A 27788-nucleotide genomic window follows, 5' to 3' on the forward strand; every position below is an offset into this window, starting at 1 on the left:
CATCACCACCCTGATGATGATTATTATTTTTTGTTGTTATTTTTTTAACCTACCTATTTAACAACAATAATAATAATAATAATTATAATAATAATAATAATCTAATAATAATAATAATAATGATAACAATAATAATAATAATAATAACAATAATAATAATCTATAATAATAATAATGACAATAATAATAATAATAATAATAATAATAATAAAATAATAATAATTATAATAATAATAATAAAAAAGGAGGTATGGAAGGGGTAATAAAAAGCCCCCTAAGTGGGTGATAATAAGATCCAAATACTCCTGATTTTGGCTCTGAACAAACACAAATGGTACTACTGCTGCTTACACCCATCTTTACCACTGGACTTCTCCTTGGGTGGCTTATGCCTGCGCTTCTTTTCAAGAGAGGCTGTGCGGCGCTGTCCCTGGATGGGCATGTATGGTGGCACTGGGTAGTCATCATCGTCATCATCATCAAACACTGTGGGGTAAAATAATCATCGCCACCATCATCATAATAATCATCATCATCATAACCATCCTGATCTCTTTTTCCCACCTAAGGATGGGATAACACACTCTTTCCAGCATGCAGCATCCAAGCACTTCTATTCGCACTTTGCAATCCAAACATCCTTCTTCCTAAAACATGATCTTGTTTACTTACTTATCTTGGCCCTGTCTTTCTCTTTCTCTTCCAGCCACTTCTAATCTCATACATCACCCTACTAGTCAATCCCCTGCTCTCCATTCAATCCATAGCACCAAAGCACTACAATGTACTATTTCCTCCTCCCATAACACATTCATTATACAATGATACTGGAAAACTCTTTGCAAATCTTTGCAAATACCATTCCTCCTCTCCCAGCACAACTGCACCATAAGCAAACTAAAGTGAAAACTGCACCAAAATACTAAAGTACTTCCAAGGAATCAAGTTCCTATGCAGAAACAACTGGGAATTTTTTTTTGTCTTGATAACATTCCTGGTGCAGCCAACTGAACCTGGTAAAGCACAACACGGTAATTAATCCTTAACAGGGACTCACCATCATCATCATCATCATTGTCATCACTGTAGTATGTACTAAAACCTTTCCAAGCCCTTTTTTCCTTTCCAAAATGCATGCAGGCACATGTGCAGGGCTCTTGCTAACTGCTGATGGTTGCGAGCCATTTGGCTCCTAAGGTTTCAGATTTACGAGCCAAATAAATTTTTAGTAGAAAAACTGACTACGAGCCGAAATATTTTACGGGCAATAAATAAATTTATTTATTTATTTATACATTCTCTATTTTTAAACATTCACAATGACGACAAGGAAAGACTTCATAATCGATCACAATATGCTTTTTTGCTCATTTAAGTAAGATTTACTTCTTTTGTAGTTTACTGGGTTTTGAAGTGGATGTATTTTCTTCTCGCCAAAAAGTGACTTGCATGTAAAATTGTAGGGAAAAAACACTTGCATTTGTGAGCTGTGGCTCGGCAAACAAGAGCCCTGATGTGCAATACTGTACTAACATGTATATTTTCATACTAATCTCTTACCAGGAGGTGGAAGAGGCGAAATGGGTGAAGTGAGTGAAGTGGATGGCATTGCTCCAGCACCGCTACTAGAGGTAGAGGAAGAGGAGGAGGACTGCAGCGTGGCTGGAGGGGATGCAGCTAATTCCCCTCGCATAACCCGTCGCTGGTATGTGGGATCAATGGCACATGCAATGTTAGTGTAATTTGTGTAGCCAGGGCTTGGTTCTACACTGCTGCTGCTGCTCTCAATCAAACCTTCGGTGCCATACTCATCAGGATCTGGAAGCCTATGAAACTCACATTTAATATCGTGTTATATACTGTAAGAAGGTATAATGCATGAAATGGAAATAAAAAATTTACTCATCAGACTCTGGAAACTCACATAAACTACACCTGGTATAATGTTACAAATAGCTGGTACAATGCATGGCAAGTACATATTTAAATTATACAGAAAATACAATTCAACCTCCCATAAAAATAAAAAGGTCATCCCTGGGCTAAAGAAACTAAGTCTTGATGAGAAGTAAACTCTACTATAATATGCTGAGTAAAATCTGCTGGCGGTATTCAAAATAATATGACGAAACGGCCTTGCATCTTAAAAAGGTTAATAAAGTTACATCTTTGTGTATCTGAGGATGACAGGTAACACTGGTGGATGCCTGAAGAAAGTATTTAAATAAATGTCAGATTTAAAAAATTACATTTAAAGTTTCCTGTGCCCTGATGGTAGCCTGACTGATAAGATGACACTCACTTATTTTATTGTGTCTACCACCATATAATTTTTTCCTTCTACAGATGTATGTCCATGATTAAAAATGCCAAGTTATCTTTAAGAAACTTAACAACAGGATGACTTGTTAAATATTTTTATTTGGCAACCTCCAAATAATTTTACTGAACTCAGGGTTGCCTGCTTAAAGTCATGGGTCAATGATCATATTTTAAGGAAAACACTGAATTGGATACTTTTTTAATATACCAGTGACTCATGTTAAAAGTTAGAGTGGATCCTTAAAAGGGAAGAGGGATGTCAGGATGATGAATTAATGATGACTGTTAGTTACCTAGGCTTATTGGATCTGCCCACAGGAGGAAACTGAGGATTTCTTAGCCTGTCCACATGAGGTCTGATATCTGGTGAGTGTGAGGAACAAGGCAAGTCAAGGGAATTTGGCCTCTGCAGTTGTCTAGCCTGAGGTAAACCACACTCTTCCTGTGGGCTAGTCTTGAGGGAATGTGGGGTGGCATAGGTGGGTGATGATCCATCTGAACCATGTCTAGGGGAATCTTCCTCAGTGTAGTCAGATGGACCTGGTTGCTCTGACATGGATGGATATGATCTGGATGGGGAGGCACTCTCTCTTCCTTCCTGCAAACATAAAACTACTGTATATTATACAGATATGGTAAAGTGTTGTTGTTTTTGCTACTTTAGATGCTGGAGCTCATGATCTACCGTACTCTGGCTGAGAAAACCTACATTATTTAGACGGTCACTTTCATTCATGAAAGATTAGAAATAAGGAAATCTGTTAATCAAAGGGATGGCAAGACTGCGGTTAGATAGTTGGGTTACACAAAGAAAATGAAAAAACATGAGTGCAGTGAAAGGGTATACCATGTATGAGTGTGCATGAGGGTCAGAGAGGGCATGGATGGTCAAGAAGAAACTGGATGGATATGTGCAACTATTGTATGGGTAAAGTATGTAAGGTGTGGAGGGAAAAGAACTGATGAAGGACAAAAAAGTGTGGATGAAATATGTATGGAGATATACATAATAAAAGGTGCTGAAGGGGACATCTTCATGTGACGGCAATGATATGACCAGGTGCTGGAACTGTCTGGTTATATAAATGTCCCACAGTCCCCCTCCTTATCCCTTGAAAGGAGGATAGTAGACTGTGGAAGATGGGTCCACATCCGCATAAGCCTGGGGTTACAACAACTACTATTACTACTGCTACCACTGTATGATTACTATTAACTACTACTACTACTACATAACAAGTTACTTTTTTTTTTTTTTTTTTTTTACATTGGCCCTTAGGCCAACTGACAGGCATTCATAACGCACTCTCTGGGTGCTCTTCTTTCTTTTATATTTCATTCTTGTTACCACCAATTTTATTCAGATTAAGGAAGATGTCTTACAGTGAAGGTGCTAGTTACGGCTATATCAAACTCTTTCAGTTTGAAAAGTATTTCCAAAGCTATATTAAATCATCAGGTAGCAGCAAAAATATATAATTACCCTTGTACATCATTGGACTGAAAGGGTTAAAAAGGTTAATCATTCCTCCCTTGGACTGACCTGCTGGGGAGGAAGGCCTCCTGGTGTGGCTTGTGCCAACTGAGCTTGCTTCTTCAACAATGCCTTCTGCCGAGCCTTCTCACGTGCTTTCTTGGCCTTAGCTCTCTCCTGTTAATAATGAGTTATAAGTAAACTAGGTCACCACTGGTAATCAAAATAGGATGCAAGACACATAAAGTATTAAAATCAATATTCTTCTTTTACTTCCTCCTCATCAGTATCTCTAATGCTTTGCTCCCTCCTGAAGACCTTATGAAAGGAGATGGTTGTGGCAAAACAACTCTAAGTTATTTTATCCACACAGGTATTGGTAACTTGCCTCTATTACTCCTTTTGGTGATAGGTGGTGGCAACCATCATCCATTCACATGATGTACTACTGCCTACTTCTTCCTTCACCCTTATCATTCTATTTCTGTGTCTGCTCTCCTCTCTTTCTACTTCTCCCTTTCCTTACTGTCATTTTTTCCCCCCCTCCTCTTTCAAAATCATGTGACTCTACACTGAATGACAAGTCTAATGGTTTCCTGAAATCCAGGAAACTATTTACAGTACAATGCTGGGTGGTAACCATTTAACCACACCACAGGGTAAAATGGAGCCTACAATGATGCCCTGTTAACTGGGTGGAGATATGCAAATGAGGCTTTCACCCAAGAACTGAATCTCCACACTTTTCCCCACACCTCACCATAGCAAAGTGCTGTCAACTGCAGGAAAACATCAGTTCACTGCACAGGACAGTCCTGCAAAGGCAGATAATTGCCTGTGGTTGATGGCTCTGCTAGGTCAGAGAAACTGGGGTTGATCAGCAACAACTCCTCCTCCTTTTCTCTGCCTTACCAAAGCATTCTGGTGGCATCCTATGGCATACAAGACCCTGATGTGAACAACTTCATCATTACTAACAACCTTTCCCCTTGTCTTACACAGCACAAGAAGGGGATTTTCATCTGTAAGTCAAAGGGTGTTAGTTCTACGTGTTTGAATTTCTCCAGTGGAGAGCAAATGCAAAATTAGCAACAATGACAGAAAAACACAGCAATCCCGGTAGTCCTGCCTCAACCACCACTGACAAGGATCTTATGTGAGTCAATGCTGTCAGGCTTCTGGATCATTTATTCCACGTCAAGGACTTGGCTGCCATCACTGTCAACTGTTACCATAGTTCCCTGGCATATCTCCTGCAACACCTCTCTACAAATTAATTTTAAAGCCAGACACTATGTCTTACACAGACAGAGGTCCTTCTTGTCAAGACCACCTTCATCAAGGACAGGGATGCAGTGATCCTTCCAATAAGCTGACACCTTGCTGCAAACTGCAACCTTCATTTCCCCAGTGGCACCCTAGGCTGTCCTACAGAAAACTCTCCTGATAACTACCAATAACATTGACAGAACAGCTGGGATCCAACAATGAAAATTGCATTCAGTCTAATGTTATAATAATTCTAATTTTTCTATAGATCCAATCCATTCCAGTTCTCTATCTCTCTTTGCCCATCTTTACCTTTACTAGTTTCTGTAGCTAATTCTTGAAAGATCAGTTCTAATAATTCAATCCCATAGGTTAAATCTGTCAAAATTTGGTCATGGTAAACTACACAGAATCTATTATACATACTGCTGTTTCTTCCTAGACATACCGAACATACAGCAATGGCTTTTATATTCATGTGTAAATATCTAAATCTATATCTACATTTGCAAATATTATTATCTGATATACGTTACACTACTTGATTAGACTGGTGAGTGTTGATAACTGGTGCGTGGTGATTGGTATGTGGCAAATGTGCAGACAAGTGGGTACTGAATGGTAGGTAATGAGTGTACAGACTGGTGGGTAGGGAGCATAAAGACTGGTGGGTGATGATAACAAACTGGCAGGACAGTGTGGATGACTGACCTGCTCCTGAAGCACCTTGGCCAATTCCCGATCCTGAGCTTCAATGGCCATCAGCTGGTCCTGGTGCAGGAGGTCTCCACGTCTTTTCCCTTCTTGTTCCTGAAGTAGCAGGGCTAACTCCTGTAAATCAGGTGTGCAAACAAGCACCCACACATGACACTGCATGCCAAGTCAATTAATAGAACTCAAACAAGTGTTTCCAAATAGGCTCAGTTGTTGCTGTTGTAGTTCCAGGCTAATCTGAATGAAAACTCAGTGAACTGAGGGCTGAAGCTGCTACTCTCCTGCAGTTCATCCTCTTCCTTTCAGAGGATAAGGAAGTGATGGATGTTTGTATAAATGGGCAGTAGAGCTGCCTGGTTATATCTGCATCACCACATGAAGGCATACCACTCCAGCATCCAGACTCACTTAATATTTACTGGCCGTCATGGTGACAAGAGTCATCTTGCAAGATGCCACCACAGCCTGAAACTATTAAAACAAGAAAATAGCTGGACAGGGGTCCCTTTAACACAGCAACATTGATATACAAATATCCCTCAACTCCCAACTTTCTCCAGCAAAAGGAGGATGGTAAACAGCAGGATAACAACTGCAGCCTGCAGTCCACCATGTTCACATTTAGAAGTCTTGACAAAGAGAATTTATGAGAAATTAGTGTCTCAGTTTTACAAAATCAGGCATTGAGAATAATAATATGGCCTGCCTAACTAATAGTTGTTCAGTATTTCAAGCTGCAGTCAACTATACAGGTACTTCTATGCAGCCAATTATCATCATCCCTATGGTACCCAATATATCATCTCACACATTCTATCACATCGTGCCTATTGTATCCACTCTATCCGCACCTGTACTTTATCAGATATGTTTACAGCTGTGTTAGAATTTTGAAAGAATACATGTTCACATAATTACATGCTACTTCTTTCAGTCATGTATGTACTGTATTTTCATGACAGACTGACAATGACATTAATTTTCTGTTGCACCATGACCATATTCAAACCTCAAACTGGCAAGGGCTGAGAAACCCTGAATTAGACAGATTCCATTTACTTTCAGTAAAACCATATGGAGTATCACTGTCATTATCATTCTGATCTTTTCTTTTTTCTCCTTTCTTTCTTCTAAGTATGGGGTGAGGTAGGATCCAAGAAGCAAGAAAAGAAAAACACAACAGAGGGAGAACTATCAACAGCATATCCAGTGAAATCAGCCAGACACTAATACATTATGATACTAACACCATCTTGCTGCTCCTGGAGTGAGCGCTGCTCCTCTTCGTCCATATCCTGTGTGGGCTGGAGGCAAAAGTCACTCAGGTCTGACAAATCTGAGGAAACTGCACTGCTGGTACTATGGCCTGAACAGTCACTGGTTACCGTTCCATTCAAGTCACGCTGCCTGTGAACATTACATATATCATAAAAATAAGGCTCTTATCTAATCGCATACATACTGTATTATACTGTGCTATAACAAGATGTTGGAAAATAGGAGGACATATCTGACTCCTTGCACAGTACTGTATCTTTATATTTATTCCAAAGTACAACTCCGAGGCACATACAGCATGCAATAGTCACAGTATACAATACACTACTAAGTTAGAAAGGAATACCTTCGTTCCTTGCGCGACAGCAATGCCACATTGTCACTGCCTGTGTTGATGCCAAGGTATGCTGCCTCTCTCTCCACCTGCCGTTGTTCTCGAACCTGACGTATACTTTCTTTTTCTTTCTCCTTTGAGTTAACAAATTACAATACAATAAATACTCATGTACCAAAAAAATCCAATTTACTTCATGAAAAAGTTTTGCAAAAACCACCTCTGAATACAGTACTTCTTAGACCTATTCTTGAGTTCTCTGTGAATTAACAGGTTTCATTCATTCATTGCCAGACGCCATGTATCCCAAACGGGGTGGCCAACGGCTTAGAGTTAATTGTTTTACAGGGAGGGGCACTAATCCTCCACCAACCCCACTTGACACGTAGGGATGCCAACAGCATCTGGTGTTCCCAGGCGGTCACCCATCCAAGTACTAACCAGACCCAACGTTGCTTAACTTCGCTGATCGGACGGGAAGTGGCGTACTCAACGTGGTATGGCCGTTGGCAGGTAAAAACAGAAAACTAACTTGCCTTCTTGCATTTGCGTGAGTACAGTATTAAGCGTAAGAAACACCTCAAAGACCAATCAAGCCGATAGGAAAGTTAACAACTTATGGAAAAATACAGTAGCATGATCAGGCTCTAATAACTTCCCTTTTGTGACTCATATCCACCCCTCTGACACCAATTTTAACCACTCCATCAACAGTAGATGACATGGAACACTCTAATGTAGTAAATGGAAATATCATTGAAACTTACAATGCTCAGAGACACTCCCTGGCACTCTCCAACCTAAACCATTACATCATTCACAGGACCAGTATTAATTATCAATTTAGGTCTTCAACTACAAACACTTGACAATTCAAAATTAATTATTCTATCACTGTCAAGTTGGTCCAAAAACCAGTTCTCTTCCATTCCTCTAAGATTACAAAGTGCATACACAATAATCAGTGCTAGTTTCACCAACTCAAACGTAAACTTAACAAGCACGTTGAGTTGCAATGCTTATAATGTGTCATTCCTTTCAGTCATTCGTCATTTATCAGCTAAATGCACCCTCTGTACTTCACCCATGCATGATCATCCTAAACCTTAGGCATTTCACACCTATCCCATCATCCATTTTGGTCCCTTTCATCTCAAGTCCTGCATGGCGCCATAACATCAAACCTTACTTTACATACATAAAATTAAATGAAAAATAAAATAATCATCAACATCATCATCATCATTTACTCTTGTGTTGCCCCATGAGAAGCGTAGGAGCCTGGGGCTAAGCAAGTTGGTCCTGACATTTAAGATGAGAGAGGCCAGCCTCACACATCCCTCAATGGCATTACTTGAACAATAAAGCCCAACTACCCCTTGGATATAAACCTGCACAGGATCAGTCCTTCATTACCCATCAAACCACCAGGCACCATAATTTGGTTATATGGTTACCACCCAGTATAATAAATGGCTTCCTAGTGTACAAGAAACCATTTGGCTTGTCACTCGGTGTAGAGTCACCTGTGGACAGAAGGAAGAGCAATGAATTATGGAAAGGAAGACAGAGGAGAAAGGAAGGAAAGAATGAAGGAGGAGAGGAAAGGGCAGTCACCCGAGAGCAACGCCACATCGAGTGAGTGGATGGTGAGCGCCCACACCTACCACCTAATAAAAAATAGATAAATAAAATAAATAATAATAATAATAATCTTCCTGATCTCTTTTTCTCACCTAAGGATTATGGGAGGCAGGGCCCACAGAGCATGAAAAAACTTGACAGGGGCACAGCTTACCAATAGCATACCAAATTAAATGGGCTACACTCTCATTCACGCACCACTCAAGCCTCCAGAAACCTTCCTCCCTCCCACACACACGCACACACACACACACACACACACACGCACAAAAGGCTTGTGACTAACCATTATGCTGCGAGCGTAAATCAAGTCATGTTCTTCCTGCTGCCGTTTCTTCTCTTCTTCTTGTACGTTGAGCTGCAGTGCTAATGTGGCTGCCAAGTCTGCATCACGAACCTCTCTGTAAATAACAATGCATTAACTAAATAAGAAGTTTGAGGGATACCTTGAAGTGGTTACATCAATATAACTAGGCAGCAGAGTTGCTTAAATATACAAACATTCTTCCACTTCCTCCCTATCCCTTGAAAGGATGATGGTGCAGCAAGAAAACATCAGCCTACCATCCAGCAGGTTCCTATTCAGATGAGCCTGGGGCCACTACAACAATAAAAACAAGATGAACTACAAAATACTGTAGTTCAATACTAGGAGACACAAGAAAGAAGCACTTACAACTACTTGGTTAACCCCTTAAATCTGGCAATACATTTTTCAATTTATTCTTGTTACCTCCCAGCAATCAAATTAAGCTTAGGAGACTTCAAGCTGGAGGAGCTAAATATAGCCTCTGATAACTCCTCCACTGACATATCTCAATCCAAGTTTGAATATTTTTCTCTAAAAGTTGGCAAAATGAGCTAAAATGATGTCATCAAAGTGATTTAGTTAAAATGATGGTCATGAATATCATAACACACACAAACATACAAAGAATCACATACCAAATATACATGTCACAATATGTCCAAATGATCTTATAGCAAGAAAAGAGTCATGAACCATACTGCAACAGTATAACAAAACAAAAATAAGCTACCTGGTACATGCAGATTTTACTATAGACACTCAAAACTGTTAGCTAGTGCTTTCATGCTGCACATGCATATAAGAAAGTATTTAACTACTTAGGGGATTTTCACAAAAAGGGACCTTTAACAAAAAAGGGTACAGACGAAAATTATATTACAGTACCTAGTACTGTATCTAGTAAATGTTATACTTGAAATTTAAAGGATATATGTTTACTGACTGTATGATGAAGTAGCAGAGCTAAAAAAAAAAAAAATACTGGTATGAAAGTATATATTACTGCAAAAGTCTGCATGTGTGAAATGTGTGTTAACTAAAGAGAAAGTACTTTTATGACACAGTTAACTAAGACAGTACAGTAGTTAGCAGGTTACTGCACAACTGATCTTGGGAGATACTAACATGACAGCAATTTTTATAAACAAGTTTGGTAAGATGTCATACAATCATTACTCTTAGGATGAGTTCTAACAACACTCTCATACAGTTACAAATCCTGATACACACTGCATACTTTTATTTCCTGTTAAATAGCATGTATCTCTGGCGACAGGAAAAAGAATGCTGTTTATGGCTTTTCCTTAATACAGTACTGTAATGTACTGAAAAACAGAAGTTGACTATGAGGGAAGAAATAGGGTTGAATCGCACTGCCATTTACTTCTGTGCCAAAATGTTGGTTGGAGAGGCCTCATAGCTGGATATCAAGATTGTCAACAACCTTTACAAGCTAAACATCCTCATATGACTGAGTAAAATGAGAAAAGGGTGAAGGTACAACAAAAGAAATTAGTGTAAATGAAAGTTTTTAAAGGAAGGATGGAAGATATAATGAGATGGCACTGAAACAAGGAGGATCTCAGGCACTAACACTGTCCACTGTCACCTGTATGAGATGGATGACTACATGTACATTCTTCAATTCACAATCTAGGATTATAGTATGAAAAAAATCATAGGAAGGGAATAGCTATGAAATAACTGCCCCTATAATAATGTAAAATAATACATTAGTGAGGATCCATACTGTTGGGCTAGAGAAAGCTCATATGCAGTCTGTGCCAGGGCTGCCTCATGGTCCTCACGAATTTGCTCTTGTCGAGCCTTGGGCGTGTCCTGTCGCAGTTGCTGGTTCCTCTCACGGTTGTTGACCAGGTGATTCTGGTCTGTAGGGTATAAAGATATTCTAAGTGCCATACAATACTGGTACATGAACACTGGAAAATAGCAGCACATAATGCAAAATAACAAAAATTTTAGTTGCCTTACCTAATTAAATCTGCTAATCTTAAACAATAACTGCACTGTATAAGATAAAAGTCCCAAAACATCAAAATATTCTGACATCTGAAAATCAATTTAACCAATACCAACTTGGGTCATGTTATATTGGCTGTGACTATCACCTTCTGAAAGGATAGTGTTTGGCTGGCTGTTTCTCAAGAACTGTGCTTTACAAGCTATACGGTACAGTATTAGGAAGAGGGAGATTTCAAACTACATTACCAGTCTTTTTTAATCAAAGACATTTAAGGAATACTACCACTTACAATATGGTGCAGTCAGTTTGCTTACAACATGCTCCCTCATACACACTGACCATATATAACAAGGTAGGCACATTTTCAAGTCTTCAAAGCTACTGCACATACACTTAAGTCCATCACAGCACAAACCAGGGGCTCATATATGGCACAGTCTGTTACTGCACAGATGTATCTTCCACAACAAAAGCCATGTGATGCCTCAGAAGTTCACTGATGTGGGGTAATGGTGTAAGGAATTGTGCTGAGTGATGGTGCTGGACGATGATCTGAGTGATGGCGTGGTCTGAGTGACGATGTGGATGATGATCTGAATGATGGTGTGGATGATGGGGTAGCCTGGATGATGGTGTGGGTGATGGGACAGTCTGGGTGATGGTGTGGGATGATGATCTGGGTAATGGTGTAGGGTGATGATGTGGGGAAATGGTCTGAGTCAGGGTATGAAGTGAAGGTGAAGTCTGGGTGTTGGTGTGGTCTACCTCTAGACTTCGGGTTACATAAAGTGTGGTTTTCATTGCATTTATCATGGAGTTGGCCAGGGCAGGCTTGGTGAGGTCATAGGGGTGACATTTATAAGCTCTGTAATTCATGGTACTGATCAATTGGCTGCACTGTAATGAGCTCAATATCTATCTACCTATCGATCAATGTATTGCCAGATGCCTCAATCCTGTAAGGGGTGGCCACAAACAAATTGCTTCCATGGTCCCCTGTCCAATGCCATTTCATTGCCCTGCTCCCAGCTCACACCCCCCTCTCTCACATACCGGTACTTCTCCACTCCATCCCTCCAACTCATCCTCGGCCTCCCCCCTCCTCACTCGCATAAACCCTTGTTGTCTGTCACTCTTCATCCTCCCCGCATGGCTAAACCACCTCAATGTATTTCTCCTAATGCTCTCTATCGTATCCACATCTACACCACAATGCTCCTTCACTTCCTCATTTGTCAGTCTGTCTCTCCACGTAAGTCCACATGCTCCTCTCAAATAACTCATTTCCACTGCTCTCACTCTTGACTTGCCCTTCCAACAAGGTCCAAGCTTCTCTTCCATACTTTAGGGTTGGTATCACAGTACCGTCATGCAGCTACTGTTTTACTTCCATGCTCACTTCCCTGTTCCTTATCACTGCTTTCAAAGAACCAGCAACCTCTCTTCTCTGTTGTACCATGTCAAGCACTTCACCCTCTAAACTTCCATCCTTACTCATCACACTACTCAAGTACTTAAATGCACTCATATTTTCCATTTCATCCTCATCCAGCCTCACTGTACATTCAGTGGCTTCATTTCTCTAGAAGACCATAACTTTACTCTTCCCTACACTCACCTACATATTCCATTTCTCACACACTCTCCCAAACTCATTCACCAAACCTTGCAATTCCCCTTTGTTTTCACTTAACAATATAGTATCATCTGCAAATAACAGTACAGGGAGTTCCAAACACTGCCCTCTCTCATTAGGGTCGCTCCAACATCCACTGCCCTACCTTGTACCTCTTTTATAACCCCATTCATATACAGATTGAACAACCACGGGGACATGACACATCCCTGTTTCAATCCAACAGAAAAATTCACTCAGTTCTCTATCCACACACACTGCAGCCTTAACCCCCTCATACATACTCTTCATGGTATTCAAAAATGTTCCATTTACTCTATATAATCTTAATACTTTCCACATTCCTTGTCTATCCACCCTGTCATATGTTTTCTCCAAATCCATGAAGGCTGCATACAACTTCTTTCCCTTGTCTAGAAACTCTTCCACTAAACACCTAAGAATGATCATTTGATCTTTTTTTTATTTTTTTATTTTTTTTTTATGTGTCCGACTCTGGGCATAGGCCTCACAGCCTGCTCTCAAGGCCCAGTAGTCCTCCTACATACCATACACCTCTCTATATGTCACAACCTCATCCTCTCCTAAAACCTCCTTGTTCTTCTCCAACAAATTCCTCTGTTATTTTCCCTAACTCTGTCAATAAGTATCCAACCATATACATTTCCTTTTATGCTAAGACAAATGCCCCTACTATTACCACACTCTTCTTTTCCCCCCTTTCCTTTGTACAGGGGAATAATTATACATGACTTCCAATCCTCCAGGACTTTATCATCCTCTCAGGCCAATCTGCACATCTTCCATATCCATTCTACTACTATCTCCCCCATGCTTCTGCATTTCACCACACGCTCCATCAATTCCTGGGGTTTTCCCCATTTTGACTTTCATTACTTCCACTACTTCCATCCTACTGATTTATTCCTCTCTTCTCACCTCCATCCTTCTCCCAGTCATTCCCCAGCCACTTATACTTACACTACTGTTATTCTCTATGTTCAACAATTCCCTAAAGTGTTCCCTCCATCTGCTCACCTTTTCTCCCTTCTCCACTAGCAATCTGCCATCTTTATCTTTCACTCCCTGACTTACTTCTTTATCACCCTGTCTAACTCTCTTTACCTCTTTCCAGAACATTTTCTCACATTCCCTCCCTTTATACTCAAATTTCTTCCAAATTCCTCTTCCACTCTTTCCTTACTCTCTTACTAATCTTTTCACCTCTCTCTCTTCCTCTCTACGTATAACTCTCTCTTTTGTGTCTCAACTTCCTCCATGCCCTTGTTTCTCATCCACTCACTACATGCTTTTTTATTTTGTGCCACAGCCTGTCTCATCTCTTCATTCCACCATAGTGCTCCTTGCACCCCTTTTCATCTTCTCTTCACCCCAAACACCACCTCACATGCTGAACAGATTTCTTCTGTGAATATCTAGTACACACCTTCCACATCCCCCATCTGCTCCAAATCAAATTTACCCAATCGCTCCTCCACTTCTCTCTTATATTCTGCCTTTTTCCATCTTCTTGCAACCTTTCTACCCTTCTAGTATGGACTACTTCCTCCTGTCCTTCCCTTCTCCTACTCTTCCATTTCATTTGAACCTTGACTCTCACCACCACTATCTGAGGGTCAGAAAGTCCACTCACTCAACCCAAGTATGCTCTTGCATCCATTACTCACCTTCTCATTCTATCATCCATACACACAAAATCAATCATTGCATTCCGCTCATTCAGTTCACCATCCACCTTTCTCATCACTCGTCACGCAAACCTGTGGATCATTTTGTGTCTAAAGAGGGAACTGGTTATCACCAACCCCCTCCCCTCACAAATGTCCACTAGTGCACTGCCATTTTCATCCACTTCTGCAGGCACACCTCACTCTCCAACTGTTCCATCCACCTTTGCATTCCCTACATGATCTTGCATTGGCGCATACACACACACACAATTGTCCACATTTGTAGTCCAACTTTTAATCTTACCCACACAATCCTTGAGCCGACGGATCCATACTCTCTTATATTTTTCTTCCATCTCCTGCACACAACAATACAAACTCCTTATTTTGCCCTCTCATTCTCACCTACTCCCGTACATTTATCTCATCCATACTCCCATTCTCTCATTCTCACCTCTCCATTTTGTCCCCGTTATTCCAAATACAGTACATCCACTTGTGCATCCTCAAGTGCCTGGACAATCTCTCTTTCACCTCATCATTCGTACCCCTTACATTCCATGTCACAATCTGTACCATGGCCTTTGCTCGGTCCTTAGTTGTTAACTGTTGGTCAGTTCTGGTCCGAGGTTTCTTGTTCATATTTTTGGTTAGTTGTTTTGCGAGGAGGGACGCTAACCCTCCGCCAACCCTCTTGTTATCACGTACGGAACACGTGTTGGTTGGTTATAAGGTTACCACCCAGCGCTGTAAATGATTTCCTGGTTTACAGGAAATCATTTAGCTTGCTACTCAATGCAGAGTTACCCTAAAATAGAGTACCGCTACACTGAGTGGGTGGATGATGGACATCCTCACCTACGGTACCACTGTATATGGTAAATAATGCAGGTACTGTACGGCATAAAGTACAGTATGTAATACACAAATGAACAATAACACAATATCTTACATTCTTCATTCTGAAGTCTATAGGCCAAAGCTTGGTCCTCATGCATCAGCCACTCTCGACACACTGAAATAAAGTGGAATTATAAAATATATACATTTGCTTAGGCCTACTCATTTTCTTACAAATTTATATAAATCTATTTGGAAATCTCCAACTTATTTTGTGTAACTTTAGATTAGCTACCGGTATGCTTTAATATTTACAGTATACAGTACCCCTATATACTGCAGGTGAGAACTCAACAGTACTGGTATTTTACCAACAACTGTGATAGCAGTAGCAGCAGCAGAGTAACCCCAGTCTGTCTAGCTAAGCTGACCCAACAAATGCAGACAAACAAATGCCCCTCCAGGGCCATCCTATGCAATTAATCAAACTTTCCTTTTGGTTAGACGGCACCTCACCACAGCGAGTGGCCAAGAAGAATGTGGAAATTTGGTTCCTGTATGGATGCCACTTTTGTGTCTCTCCACTTAATAAACAGGGGCATATCACTGTTATTTGGTTATATGGTTACCACTCAGCACTGCAAATGATTTTCTGGGTTACAGGACAATTTGGTTTATCACTCTGTGCAGAGTCACTTAAGGGCAGAATTACATCGAGTGTGCAGATGATGGGAACCAACACCTTTTCTGCTAAAAATAATTTCATCAGTACTAAGTGCTCTCAACTCTCTAACTCGAATTCTTCCCGCTCCTTCTGGCACCTTGCCAAAAACCTTTCTAACAACTTTACCTTATCATCCTTCCCTCCTCTTTTCTACTCTGATGGCTCTGTAGCTATTTCTTCTACTGATAAAGCAGATCTCTTCGCTCAGACTTTCTCCTCCAATTCCACCTTAGACGATTCCGGTGCTGTTCCTCCATCACTTACCCCCTCTGACTTCTTCATGGCTGACATTAAAATTTCTTCAGCTGATGTATTTTCTGCTGTCACAGGCCTCAATACTAATAAGGCATATGGGCCTGATGGAGTCCCTCCTGTTGTTCTCAAGAACTGTGCTTATGCCCTGCCTAGGCAAACGCTTTCGCCTTTGTCTGTCAACTTGTCCCTTTCCTTCCTGCTGGAAGTTTGCTCTCATTCAGCCAGTCCCAAAGAAGGGTGACCATTCCCAACCCTCTAACTATCGTCCAATTGCTTTAACATCCCGTATCTCAAAAGTTTTCGAGTCTGTTCTTATCAGAAAAATTTTAAAGCATCTTTCCTATCACAACCTTCTTTCTGATCGTCGGTATGGGTTCTGTCAGGGACACTCCATCGGCGATCTTCTCACCTACCTTTCAAACTCCTGGTCATCCTCCTTTCGGGACTTTGGCGAAAGCTTTGCCATTGCACTTGACATCTCTAAGGCTTTCGATCGAGTCTGGTATAAATCTTTAATTTCCAAACTGCCCTTTTACGGTTTCTATCCTTCTATCTGTGCATTCATCTCTAGCTGGTCGTCGTTCTATAGCCGCTGTTGTAGACAGCCATCGTTCTTCTCCTAGATCTATTAACAGTGGTGTTCCTCAGGGCTCTGTCCTATCACCAACTCTCTTCCTTTCATTCGTCAATGACCTTCTAAGCTGTACGTCTAACCCTATCCACTCATACGCTGATGACACCACCCTTCACCTTTCCATTCGATTCCTGCAACGTCCATCTCAGCAGTTACTTCAACAAACAAGGGATGAGGCTATGGCACACCTAATGTCTGACTTGGCTCATATCTCTAACTGGGGTAACAATAATCTTGTTGTTTTTAATGCATCAAAGACTCAGTTTTTGCACCTATCAACCCGACAAAATCTTCCACAGGTATACCCACTAATGTTTGATAATATTCAGCTTAATCCTGCATTATCCTTGAACATGCTTGGGGTTTCATTTACTCGGGACTTGTCTTGGAAAGATCATATTACATCTCTTGTAAAATCTGCTTCCAAGAGATTGGGTGTGCTAAGCCGACTCCGTTCCTTCTTTACCCCTGCACAATTGTTGACTTCATACATGGGTTTTATCCGCCCTTGTGTAGAGTACAACTCTCATGTGTGGGGAGGCTCCCCACATACAGCTCTTCTCAATAGGGTGGAATCAAAGGCTTTTCACCTCATTAACTCTCCTCCTCTTACTGACTCCCTTCAACCTTTGTCTCTTCACCGCACTGTTGCATCTTTATCTCTTTTCTATCGTTACTTCAATGATCACTGCTCCTCTGAACTGTCTGCATGCATTCCTCCACCCCTACAACGGGCGCGTAGCACCCGTCTAGCAGCAAACTCTCATCCCTTTTCTGTCCAACTCTCTAATGCAAGAGTTAACCGTTACTCCCAGTCCTTCATTTATGCAACAGGTCAACTCTGGAACTGTCTCCCTCTGTCTGTATTTCCTACTTCCTATGATCTCCAGTTTTTCAAACGCAGTGTGTCCAGGCATCTGGAAATGATCGTATCTTGAATTTGGCTATCTCTTATATTTTGTTTTTCTCTTGGAAGGAATAGTTTTGCAGGCTCGTTGCCTTTGGTTCCTTCTTCCTCACATAAAGAAAAAAAAAAAAAAAAAAACTACCACCCACGATATGTTGTGCATACACTAACAGCAAATCTTTGACTATTTCCCAACTAGATCTAACTTATTCCTAGCCTAACCACCCTCTGTAGTACCCATCAGTGTTGAAAACAATCTATGTACAACTGTGTGATTGTAGTAAAAAAAAAAAGAAAAAAGAAAAAAGAAAAAAAAATCATCACTTATTTAACAACCTACTAGATAAACCTGTGACCTTTGCATCTTACCTGGTGGGGCCACCAGAGATCCTCAGTCCAGTCAGCAGCTACACAGGAGAGGTGAGCAATGACCTTGTCCCAGGTCTTTTTTGGTCTACCTCTAACTACCCTACCCCTAACTTTGACACTTCTCACTTTCTGGACCCAATTATCATCCCCCATCCTCTCAACATGCCCAAATCATCTCAATCTACCCCTCTTCATCATAACATCATTACACTCCAGTCCCGTCCTACCTCTCAACTCTTCCATTGAAAACCTAGTCTCCCCCAGGCCTCGTACTCAGGGACGCACTGCACATCCGCCTAATCATTACCACTTCTGTATGTCTGAGCCTGCGAATATCATCTTCCTTTACTGCCCAGGTCTCACTATCGTACAGCATTAAACTCCAAACACATGCCACATACAAAGATCCTTTAGCACGGAGGGAGAGCCCACTCAATGTCAGGAGATGCAATAGCACCCTGAACTTCTTCTAACCACTCCTCACTCTAGCCACAGAGCTAGCTCCAGCCCATAACATGTCTCCCAAATAACAAAATTCTTCCACACGCTCAAGAGACTTACCAGCAAGTTCAATCCTTTCATGCCTGGCAATCTCCACATGCTCTCCCCAACACACAGCACGTATGAAATCAGCGTCATCTCGCAGTCTACCTCTAATACATCTCTTATGTACCCACTTACCACAAACACTGCACAAGTTGGAATTACTTCCCACACCCTTGTGGCAAATTGCCTCAACTGTTTCACTGTAACTAAATAGTTGTTCTCCTAGTTCTATGTGTAACTGTCGCTTGAAAGTTCCTATGCTTCTGGCCTCAACTGTTTCCAATGGTAGGGAGTTCCATGTGTGAGCTACCCAAATGGAAAAGAATCTTCTTCTAGGTTCTAGCAGGGAGTGTTCAAGATGTACAGTATCTTGAATGCGTGACCACTCATGTCAAGTACAGCTGCTTGGACAAATAAATCTTCAGGTTTGATGCTAGATAATTACTGATGCAATGTATTTTTTTTTTTAATTACACAAATAAATAATAAAAGGTTGCAATATATTTTCAGTACTGTATATATATCTTGTACTGTATTAGCAAATTATAAAAAACAGGACTATGCAAAATCGATCATTAAAAAATGGCTTACTATTAATGAATGATAGAAAATTCTCACTCAACCTGTTTCTACAATGAGCCATTACATACTAGAAACACACAAACTTAACCTGACAACTTGCATATGACAAATTTTGCCTCCTAATCAAACTGCCATGTACTTGACTTGCGACAGGCACCATTCCTATGGTATTTCTATCCCTTGTTTAAGCAACGTTGGGTCTGGTTAGTACTTGGATGGGTGACCGCCTGGGAACACCAGATGCTGTTGGCATCCCTACGTGTCAAGTGGGGTTGGTGGAGGATTAGTGCCCCTCCCTGTAAAACAATTAACTCTAAGCCCTTGGCCACCCCGTCTGGGATACATGGCGTCTGGCAATGAATGACAAAAAAAATGAATGTTTATTCACACCAATGCACAATTGCCAAATTAACATTACTGCAGACAGTAAAGTAACCGGGGCTTAACTGGGTAAATAAATGCCTGACCAGTTAGCATATTTTTCACCACCCTGTCCAAACTTGGCACCATCCAGATGTTAAAAATGGGGCACCTATAACAATTTTCGCGTTTTTACATACTTCGTGACACAAATTTAACTACTATGGTTTTAAGTAACAAGAAGATTAACTTATTGTAAACCTGAAACTCGTATCTTCTAACACTTAGGTTACCTTCTGTAACTCTCCCCCGTTGAGGAAGATCCTCTGGCGAGCTTCCATCTGCCATAGCGTGAACCTGAAATTCCGCCATGGCTTTCTCATTTAAATGGGATTTTGAAAAAGTTTTGATCACATACGAGATTCAGAAGAACGTTTTATCATGAGATATGGCTCTGTTGTTTTGACCACTCAGCCCAACCCAGCACTAAGGACCTTCTGTACAGTCTCACACCAAGTATATCCTGTTTTGGTAGGAGGACTTCACTACGCTTGATTATAATTCTTATAATTTCGGTATACAGATTAACATGATATAAGAAAACCATAAAAGATAAATTATCTGTTTGACATAACTACAAATTAACAACTGCATTATATCATATCGAAATCGAAGATCGTATATAGTACCGTTATAGTACGCTGAGGGGAGTTCATTGATGACGTCACAGCGGTTTAGTGAACAATAGTAACTAAAATGCGCGCTCCCGGCGCCGGACCCCCCACCTGCTACGGAGCAGCAGCCCCACCCCCACCTCAGGAGGACACCACAGAGGGCCATGTAAACGAGACGTTGGCCCAGAGCGAGACGGGCTCAGGTGCGCCCCGACCTTGTGTCCCTCTTCCTCTCAACCGGACCAACCACGACGTCGCAGGAATGCGAGACTACTTCTCGACCGGATCAGCCTTCGTCGGGATCGGGGTGGGACTGCTCCAGATACAGTTCCAGGTAGCACCGCGGTAACGGCCACTGTACGTACCGGGGAGGGAACGGCCACTGTACGTCCCGCAGCTGCTTCCCCCTGCAGCCCCAAGACGACGGCCACTGTACGTCCTTCTGTTGCAGCCACATCTGGAGCCCGCCTCGGTGTAATTCACCGGGTCGGTCAGGATCACTTGATGGTCGTGATCGTCAGCATTTTACCCTCCCGGAAGGGAGATGAGAGCTCATATAGTCCGATCTAAGGGCAAGGCTGTGACCTTCACACACCCACGCACCCGTCCCCTTGCTCAAGGGTGACAGTAACCACCCACTTCGTCAGTGAAACTTTTCGCAACCTGAGCGAGGCGCGAACTCCCGTCTACCAGATGGCAAGCGAGAACGTTACCACTGCGCCAGCGAGCGGTGTGATGGCCACTGTACGCGTCGGGGAGGGAACGGCTACTGTACGTCCTTCATCCACCTCCTCCTCCTCCTACAGGAATAGCACCACGGTAACGGCCACTGTACATACCGGGGAGGGAACGGCCACTGTAGTTCCCTCAGCCACTTCCCATTGAGCAGGCAGACCCACGACGACGGCAACTGTACGCACTGGGGAGGGAACGGCCACTGTATGTGCCTCATCTGTCACTTCCTCCTTCGGGAGCAGCCCCGCGACGACGGCCACTGTAAGCGCTGGGGAAGGAACGCCCACTGTATGTCCTTCTGCTGCTACCCCAAAGGGCTGTGGAACCGCGATGACAGCCACTGTATGCGTCAGGGGAGGGACTGCCACTGTACGCGTCGGGGAAGGGACGGCCACTGTATGCCCTTCGTCCATGGTCCCGAGGGTTCTCTGGGAGGAGAAGGTCCCTTGCACGGCCCACTCCCCACCCCTCTGTTGCATGGGATGCCATTCTGTCTCTCCCTCCAGGTGTGGTTCCCCGGAGATGCTGCCATTCCAGGAGTGGTGGCGAGGTCCTGTTGCTGAAGGTGGGGTTCATGCCCTCTAGCCTGCCCCTGGACGACGACGGATCCTGACGGACACCCCGCGGGTGAGGTGCCACAGCCAACCCCTGCTGGCACCCCCACCTAGAGATGACTGCAGTCTCAGGCCTCCCAGGGCCAGCCCCCAGACCCCAGGGTGGGACCACTCTGGCCCCACTCACTGTCAGCCCTCTGCCAGGAGCAAGAAGCAGCAGGCACGACTCCTGACACTGTTTGGCCCCAGTTCCAAGGGCTCCTCACCAGGTTGGGCCCGAGCAGGAAAGGGCCTCCCTGCACCCCAAAATAGACACACGCCCTGGCCATGACGCCCCCGAGAGCCATCCCATGCCTTCTGCATGAGGGCTTCCCAGTAGGGTTCCCTCCAACCCCCGGGCGCCACCTCAGTTAAGCCCAGACCTCAGCAGCCCAATGATGACGCCTCAAGAAGTGTCGTGCTAGAGACATAATAGTGACAGTGACTGTATGTGGTATAGAAACAGTGAGACAGAAACACCACCCATAAAGTGTCTCTACCCCATTTTACCCAGAGCGCTGTGTTAATGCCTAAGCGCCCTAGAACCTGAGTAATATACTAGTGTGTGGCCAAGAGACCAATATACCACGTAGAGTCTGAAGAGACCGGGTGTATGAACAGTGTCACCATATCTATGTGATATTCTCTTGTGTAGTAACTCAGGTGTAAGCACAGTGTCCATGTGATATATTGTACCAGTGTTAACTGACCTGTCACTATACCCCATCCACATTCAGTGTACCATTGTATGTATATTGTAAGGAAGTTGGACTAAGGCAATATATGTGTTAAGGTGTCTTGCCGAGTTTTTATGCCCTGTTCCTTTGTAAGTGTTCTATTTCCAGTCTAGAAAGAGGACCCCGCTCAGTTGCTGGTGTCTGTAGAACGAGAAGTCGGTTTAAAAACATCCAGCATAACAGTAACTTTAAAGATGATGTGACTGTTCAGCCAAAGTAGGTTAAATGTTTAATTCACGTAAGACTAGCGCCACAGGTTGGCCAGACGATTATTCACCTTGAGGGAATGGTCGAGTGTTGCCACCCCATTTTTTTCAATCCAGCTAAGGCCAGGGGTCGTATTAACAAAGATTCACAGAAGGGTTAAGAATTCTTAAAGTTGGGAAATTCTTAATTTTACTCTTTAAAATGCAGTATAGTGCCCCCGAGAATGCCCAGACACCCCTGCAAGGAGTCCACAGAGGAGCAATGACAGTGCGCCGGGACTTGGAGCGACAACGGCATAAGTCAACCTGGGCCGCGTGCCCCTATGACCCGGAGCTTGCCTGGCGCCACCATAGCAGGAATACCGGACTACCTTCCGGGCGAGCCTTCACCAACAAGCTAAGGGGTGGAGCTGCCTATTCAGATCCTGCCAGCACCCCAGAGACGGCCTGTAGCCACTCACCCCTCGCTAAGGAGACGGCCTGTAGCCGCTCACCCCTCGCTAAGGAGACGGCCTGTAGCTGCTCACCCCTCGCTCTCACCCCTCGCTAAGGAGACGGCCTGTAGCCGCTCTAAGGGTTTCAAGGAGATGGCCTGTGGCTGCTCTGAAGGTGTCTTCCTTGAGACAGCGTGTAGCCGCTTGCCCCTAGCTAAGGAGACGGCCTGTAGCCACTCTGAGGGCAATCGGGAGACGGCCTGTAGTAGCTCCCGCCTTCGTCAGGAGATGGCCTGTAGCCACTCTGAAGGTGTTCTTCCTGAGACGGCCTGTAGCCGCTCAAACCTCCTCCTGAAGGAGATGGCCTGTAGCCGCTCCCACCTTCATCAGGACACGGCCTGTAGCTGCTCCAAAGGTGTTCCCCCTGAGACAGCTTGTAGCCGCTCACCCCTTCTGAAGGAGATGGCCTGTAGCCACTCTGAGGGTAATGAGGAGATGGCCTGTAGCCGCTCCCGTCTTCATCAGGAGACGGCCTGTAGCCGCTCCAAAGGTGTTCCCCCTGAGATGGCCTGTATAGCCACTTACCACTCCTGATGGAGACGGCCTGTAGCCACTCTGAGGGTAATGAGGAAATGGCCTGTAGCCACTCCAAAGGTGTTCCCCTTGAGACGGCCTGTAGCCGCTCAACACCCCTGCTGAAGGAGATGGCCTGTAGCCGCTCCCTCCTTCATCAGGAGACGGCCTGTAGCCGCTCCCTCTTTCGTCAGGAGACGGCCTGTAGCCGCTCCCTCCTTCGTCAGGAGACGGCCTGTAGCCACTCTGAAGGTGCCTTTGGGTCTGCTGGCAGCCAGCCACTCTCTCAGGCCACGGCTAGTAGCCGGGCCTTGGCAACGGCCTGTAGCTGCGCCCCCAGGAAGCTATGGCCAGTAGCCGGGCCCTACGGCAAGAGGCGGCCTGTAGCTTCTCCTCCGCCTGGAACTGACGCCTTTTCCCCGACCCCCGACACAGAGGGAGTCTCGGGCCTAGAGGAGTATTCAAGAGGCCCCGCAGTCTCCCCCGGCCTCTGTTCCCTACAACTGGCACTGGAGGAGACCCACCTGACGGACCCCGATGCAGACCGGTGCCGCAGCCCCTTCCTGCAGAGAGGAGCATGTGGATGAAGGAGACAAATGAGGAAACGGCGTTGGAGTGTTGACGTGGATGTGACCGAAATCAGTAAGAAAAATACTTTGAGATGGTTTGGCCATGTGGAGAGGATAGAGAATGAGAGACTGACTAGAAGATTATGAGTCACGGAAGGGGGGGGGGAGAGGACCAAGCATGAGATGAAGGGATGGATTGGTGACACGAGAGAGGGTGTTTGAATTGGAGGAAGGGCAGCCAGATGGCTGAAGAAAGGGCGACATGGGCGCGATTTATTTGTGACCACCTCTTAGGGATTCTGGCGTCTGCCCATAGATATAATAATAAGTCTGTGTGCCAAAACTGACCTAGATGACTACATTAATAACACATCTTACCCAGCCTTCTTTCCAGATACTTATATAATCAGGAATACTATTTTTTACTCTTCATTATTAGATTCAGTCTAATTTGGTTGTGAAACACCCCGTACTCCTGTATGTAATACATTTTACAAATGCCTCTCTTTTATAACACAGAATATACCTTCTTTTTATCGAAGGGTATGTGGCTACACCCAAAAACCACGGTATGACCACACTCGCGAATGTCCAATCACTATAACTTTATATAACTGTATTGGCTGAAGAAGGTGGGGCAAGACCCATCACCTAATTCTTTTGTTGTATTAGCGGTCTGTACCTTTTACAGCAATAAATTCATTTGGTAACTAAGAGTGAATATGAATACTAAACACACGTGTTAAAATACGCTCAAGAAAGTATCATGTTGACAATGAAGGCGTGCTAAACATCATGAAATAAAATTGTAATGCTAGGTGTTTTTGGGTCAGCCTCCCGTCCCTAGAGCACCTAGTAAGTAGCTGGGTTCTCTTTCTAGACCGGAGCTTAGACAAATAAGAGAGAGGCAGGACACAAAAACTCAAGGCAACACCTTACGTGTGTATTACTAAATCTTACACAGGAACGAGCAGATGTCACAAATACAAACAAGCTGGACAATTATAATCCTTGGGCTGCAGATATGGAATAATAGTATCACCCAGGATACTGTACAGAACCAGATTGGTTAGGGGGAACAACACTTGAGCTAGACACTATGTTGGTGGGAGAGTTTAGATGTCCTAGGCCGGTGGTGGTGGTTGTCTCGATTTCCCAAGGTAGCGTTAACATTTTACACTGGGCCTAAGCGTGACCTTATCGAGACGTGCCGTCACTGTTGTATAGAGTGTTCACTGTACCTTGGCCAGTAGATCACTTTTACATTACTTTATGTACCCGGGTGGAGCTGGCGGTACTGGAACTTCAACTCAGGGGCCTATGTATGATCTTCAGTCTTACGGCGGCGCAGTACACTATGGTAGGCCCATCACCACCGGCCCACTTTACTCTGCCACTCCTACACTGTCTGTATGCTGCGTGTGTTCATTTTCACTCACTGTCAGGTCGGACGTGTCACAGTCAGGCGGCGGCGGAGTCTCAGCCTCCCTACTGACGGGGCTTGGATCCGCCAGGGGCGGCTAGGTCCTGGGGGGACAGCGCGTAGAGGCGCCCTCTCTCGTCCGGGGCTGCTGGGGGCGTAGGGGCCCGAGGCTTCCGGGCTCGGAGTGGGAATCTGGCCCTCTGGACTGGGGCCAAACAGTCGCCTGAACTTTTGAGTCAGGCGCCTGATGGAGGATGAGGATCTCCGGCGTCTGGGTGCAGGGAGGTCCCGCCTGGGAGCCTGAGGGGCTATTGGGAGGCTGCGGTCCCCGCAGGTCGGGGACGCCATCAGGAGTGTGCTGCGGTGTCAGCCAGTGTCGGGGTCTGTCAGAGGTGTCTCCACCGGCTGTAGGGAGACGAGCCTGGTGGTGGTCACAGGGCCTCCCCAATACTCCTCCAGGCTGGGGGCTCCCTCCAAGTCGTGGGTAGGTGGACCAGGCTCAGCACCTGATGAAGGAGTGTCTTCAGGCCGTCTCTAGCGGTAGGGCCCGGCTACTGGCAGTGGCTGTCTCGGGACACCTTCGGAGCGGCTACTGGCCACCTCCTGCAAGAGGGTAGAGTGGCTACAGGCCAACTCTCCAGGAGCACCTTCAGAGTGGCTTCTGGCCGTCTCCCGACAAAGGTGGGAGCAGCTTGTGGCTGTCTCCTGATTGACCTCTGGAGCAGCTTCAGGCTGTCTCCTGTAGGAGGGTGAGTGGCTACCAGCTGTCTCTCCAGGGGCACCTTCAGAGGGGCTTCTAGCCATGTCCTGATTGACCTCCGGAGCAGCTTCAGGACGTCTCCTGTAGGAGGGTGAGTGGCTACCGGCCGTCTCTCCAGGGGCACCTTCAGAGCGGCTTCCGGCTGTCTCCTGACGAAGGCTGGAGTGGCTACTGGTCGTCTACCTCTGGAGCGACTTCAGGCCGTCTCCTGTAGGAGGGTGAGCGGCTACTGGCCATCTCTCCAGGGGCACCTTCAGAGTGGCTTTTGGCCGTCTCCTGACGAAGGCAGGAGTGGCTACCGGCCGTCTTCTGACTGGCCTCCAGAGCAGTTTCAGGCCATCTCGTGTAGGAGGGTAAGCGGCTGCAGGCTGTCTCTCTGAGGGGCACCTTCCGAGCGGCTTCAGGCCATCTCATGATGAAGGCGGGAGCGGCTTCAGGCCATCTCCTCTTTTCCTCCAGAGCGGCTTCAGGCCGTCTCCTGTAGGAGGGCGAGCGGCTGCAGGCAGTCTCTCCGAGGGGCACCTTCCGAGCGGCTTCAGGCCGTCTCCTAGTTTCCTCCAGTGCAGCTTCATGCCGTCTCCTGTAGGAGGGTGAGCGGCTACCGGCCGTCTCAACGGTGCTGTTAGGAACTGAAGAAACAGTTCCACCCCGGTCTGATCTGTGGGCAGCTCGCCCGGCAGGTCGTCTTTTGTTCCTGCTATGGTGGCGGCGAGCGAGTTCCGTGTCATAGGGGCGCGCGGCCCGGGCGGACTTACGTCCCTCTCGCACGGAGCTGGACCGCGCGCTGTCTACCTCTCCGTGGGCTCTTTCTAGGGGTGTCGTGTTGTTTCCAGAGCCCAAACCCGGCATTTTAAAAATAAATGAAATGCATAAAATATAGAGCAATTTTGGTGGCCGTTACATTCATACATTGACAAAAGAAGGGGAAATTTGGCCGATACAGTATGACTACGCAGAATTTTGACCACTTCGTCTTGATGAGACAGAGGATTTGACCCGCTACCTCGTCACACAAGACGAAGAATTTTGACCGTTACATTCTGACACGACGGAGAATTTTGACCATTGTACATGGCACAGAATGGAGAATTATGAAACGCTGTAGTGTACGACTTACCTAAAAAAGAGCATCTTGTTTACTCCTCCAAGAAACCCAACTTAGTGCTAGACTCAGTTTCCAGTCCAAGTATACAGGAAATTATTCAAAAGCA

The 27788-nt window shown here is 44.6% G+C and overlaps 1 protein-coding gene and 1 non-coding gene across 2 annotated transcripts; both read right to left on the bottom strand.

The window, feature by feature from the left end:
* Positions 1 to 337: 337 nt before the first annotated feature.
* LOC145409244 (uncharacterized) lies at positions 338 to 20245 on the bottom strand. Its single transcript, XM_080279728.1, has 11 exons — positions 20167 to 20245; positions 15609 to 15671; positions 11096 to 11234; positions 9322 to 9436; positions 7404 to 7525; positions 7027 to 7186; positions 5777 to 5935; positions 3862 to 3973; positions 2616 to 2934; positions 1561 to 1826; positions 338 to 486 (listed from the first exon to the last, which is right to left on the bottom strand). The coding sequence occupies exons 1-11, from the start codon at positions 20243 to 20245 to the stop codon at positions 338 to 340; spliced, it is 1683 nt and encodes a 560-aa protein (XP_080135854.1).
* LOC145409417 (5S ribosomal RNA) lies at positions 7784 to 7902 on the bottom strand. The gene has a single exon (XR_013899081.1). It is a non-coding gene; the product is annotated as a 5S ribosomal RNA (ribosomal RNA).
* Positions 20246 to 27788: the final 7543 nt, after the last annotated feature.

This window comes from Coenobita brevimanus, chromosome 80 (genome assembly GCF_032717465.1).
Source record: "Coenobita brevimanus isolate Jiangsu-jjx chromosome 80, ASM3271746v2, whole genome shotgun sequence".
Taxonomy (NCBI): Eukaryota; Metazoa; Arthropoda; class Malacostraca; order Decapoda; family Coenobitidae; genus Coenobita; species Coenobita brevimanus.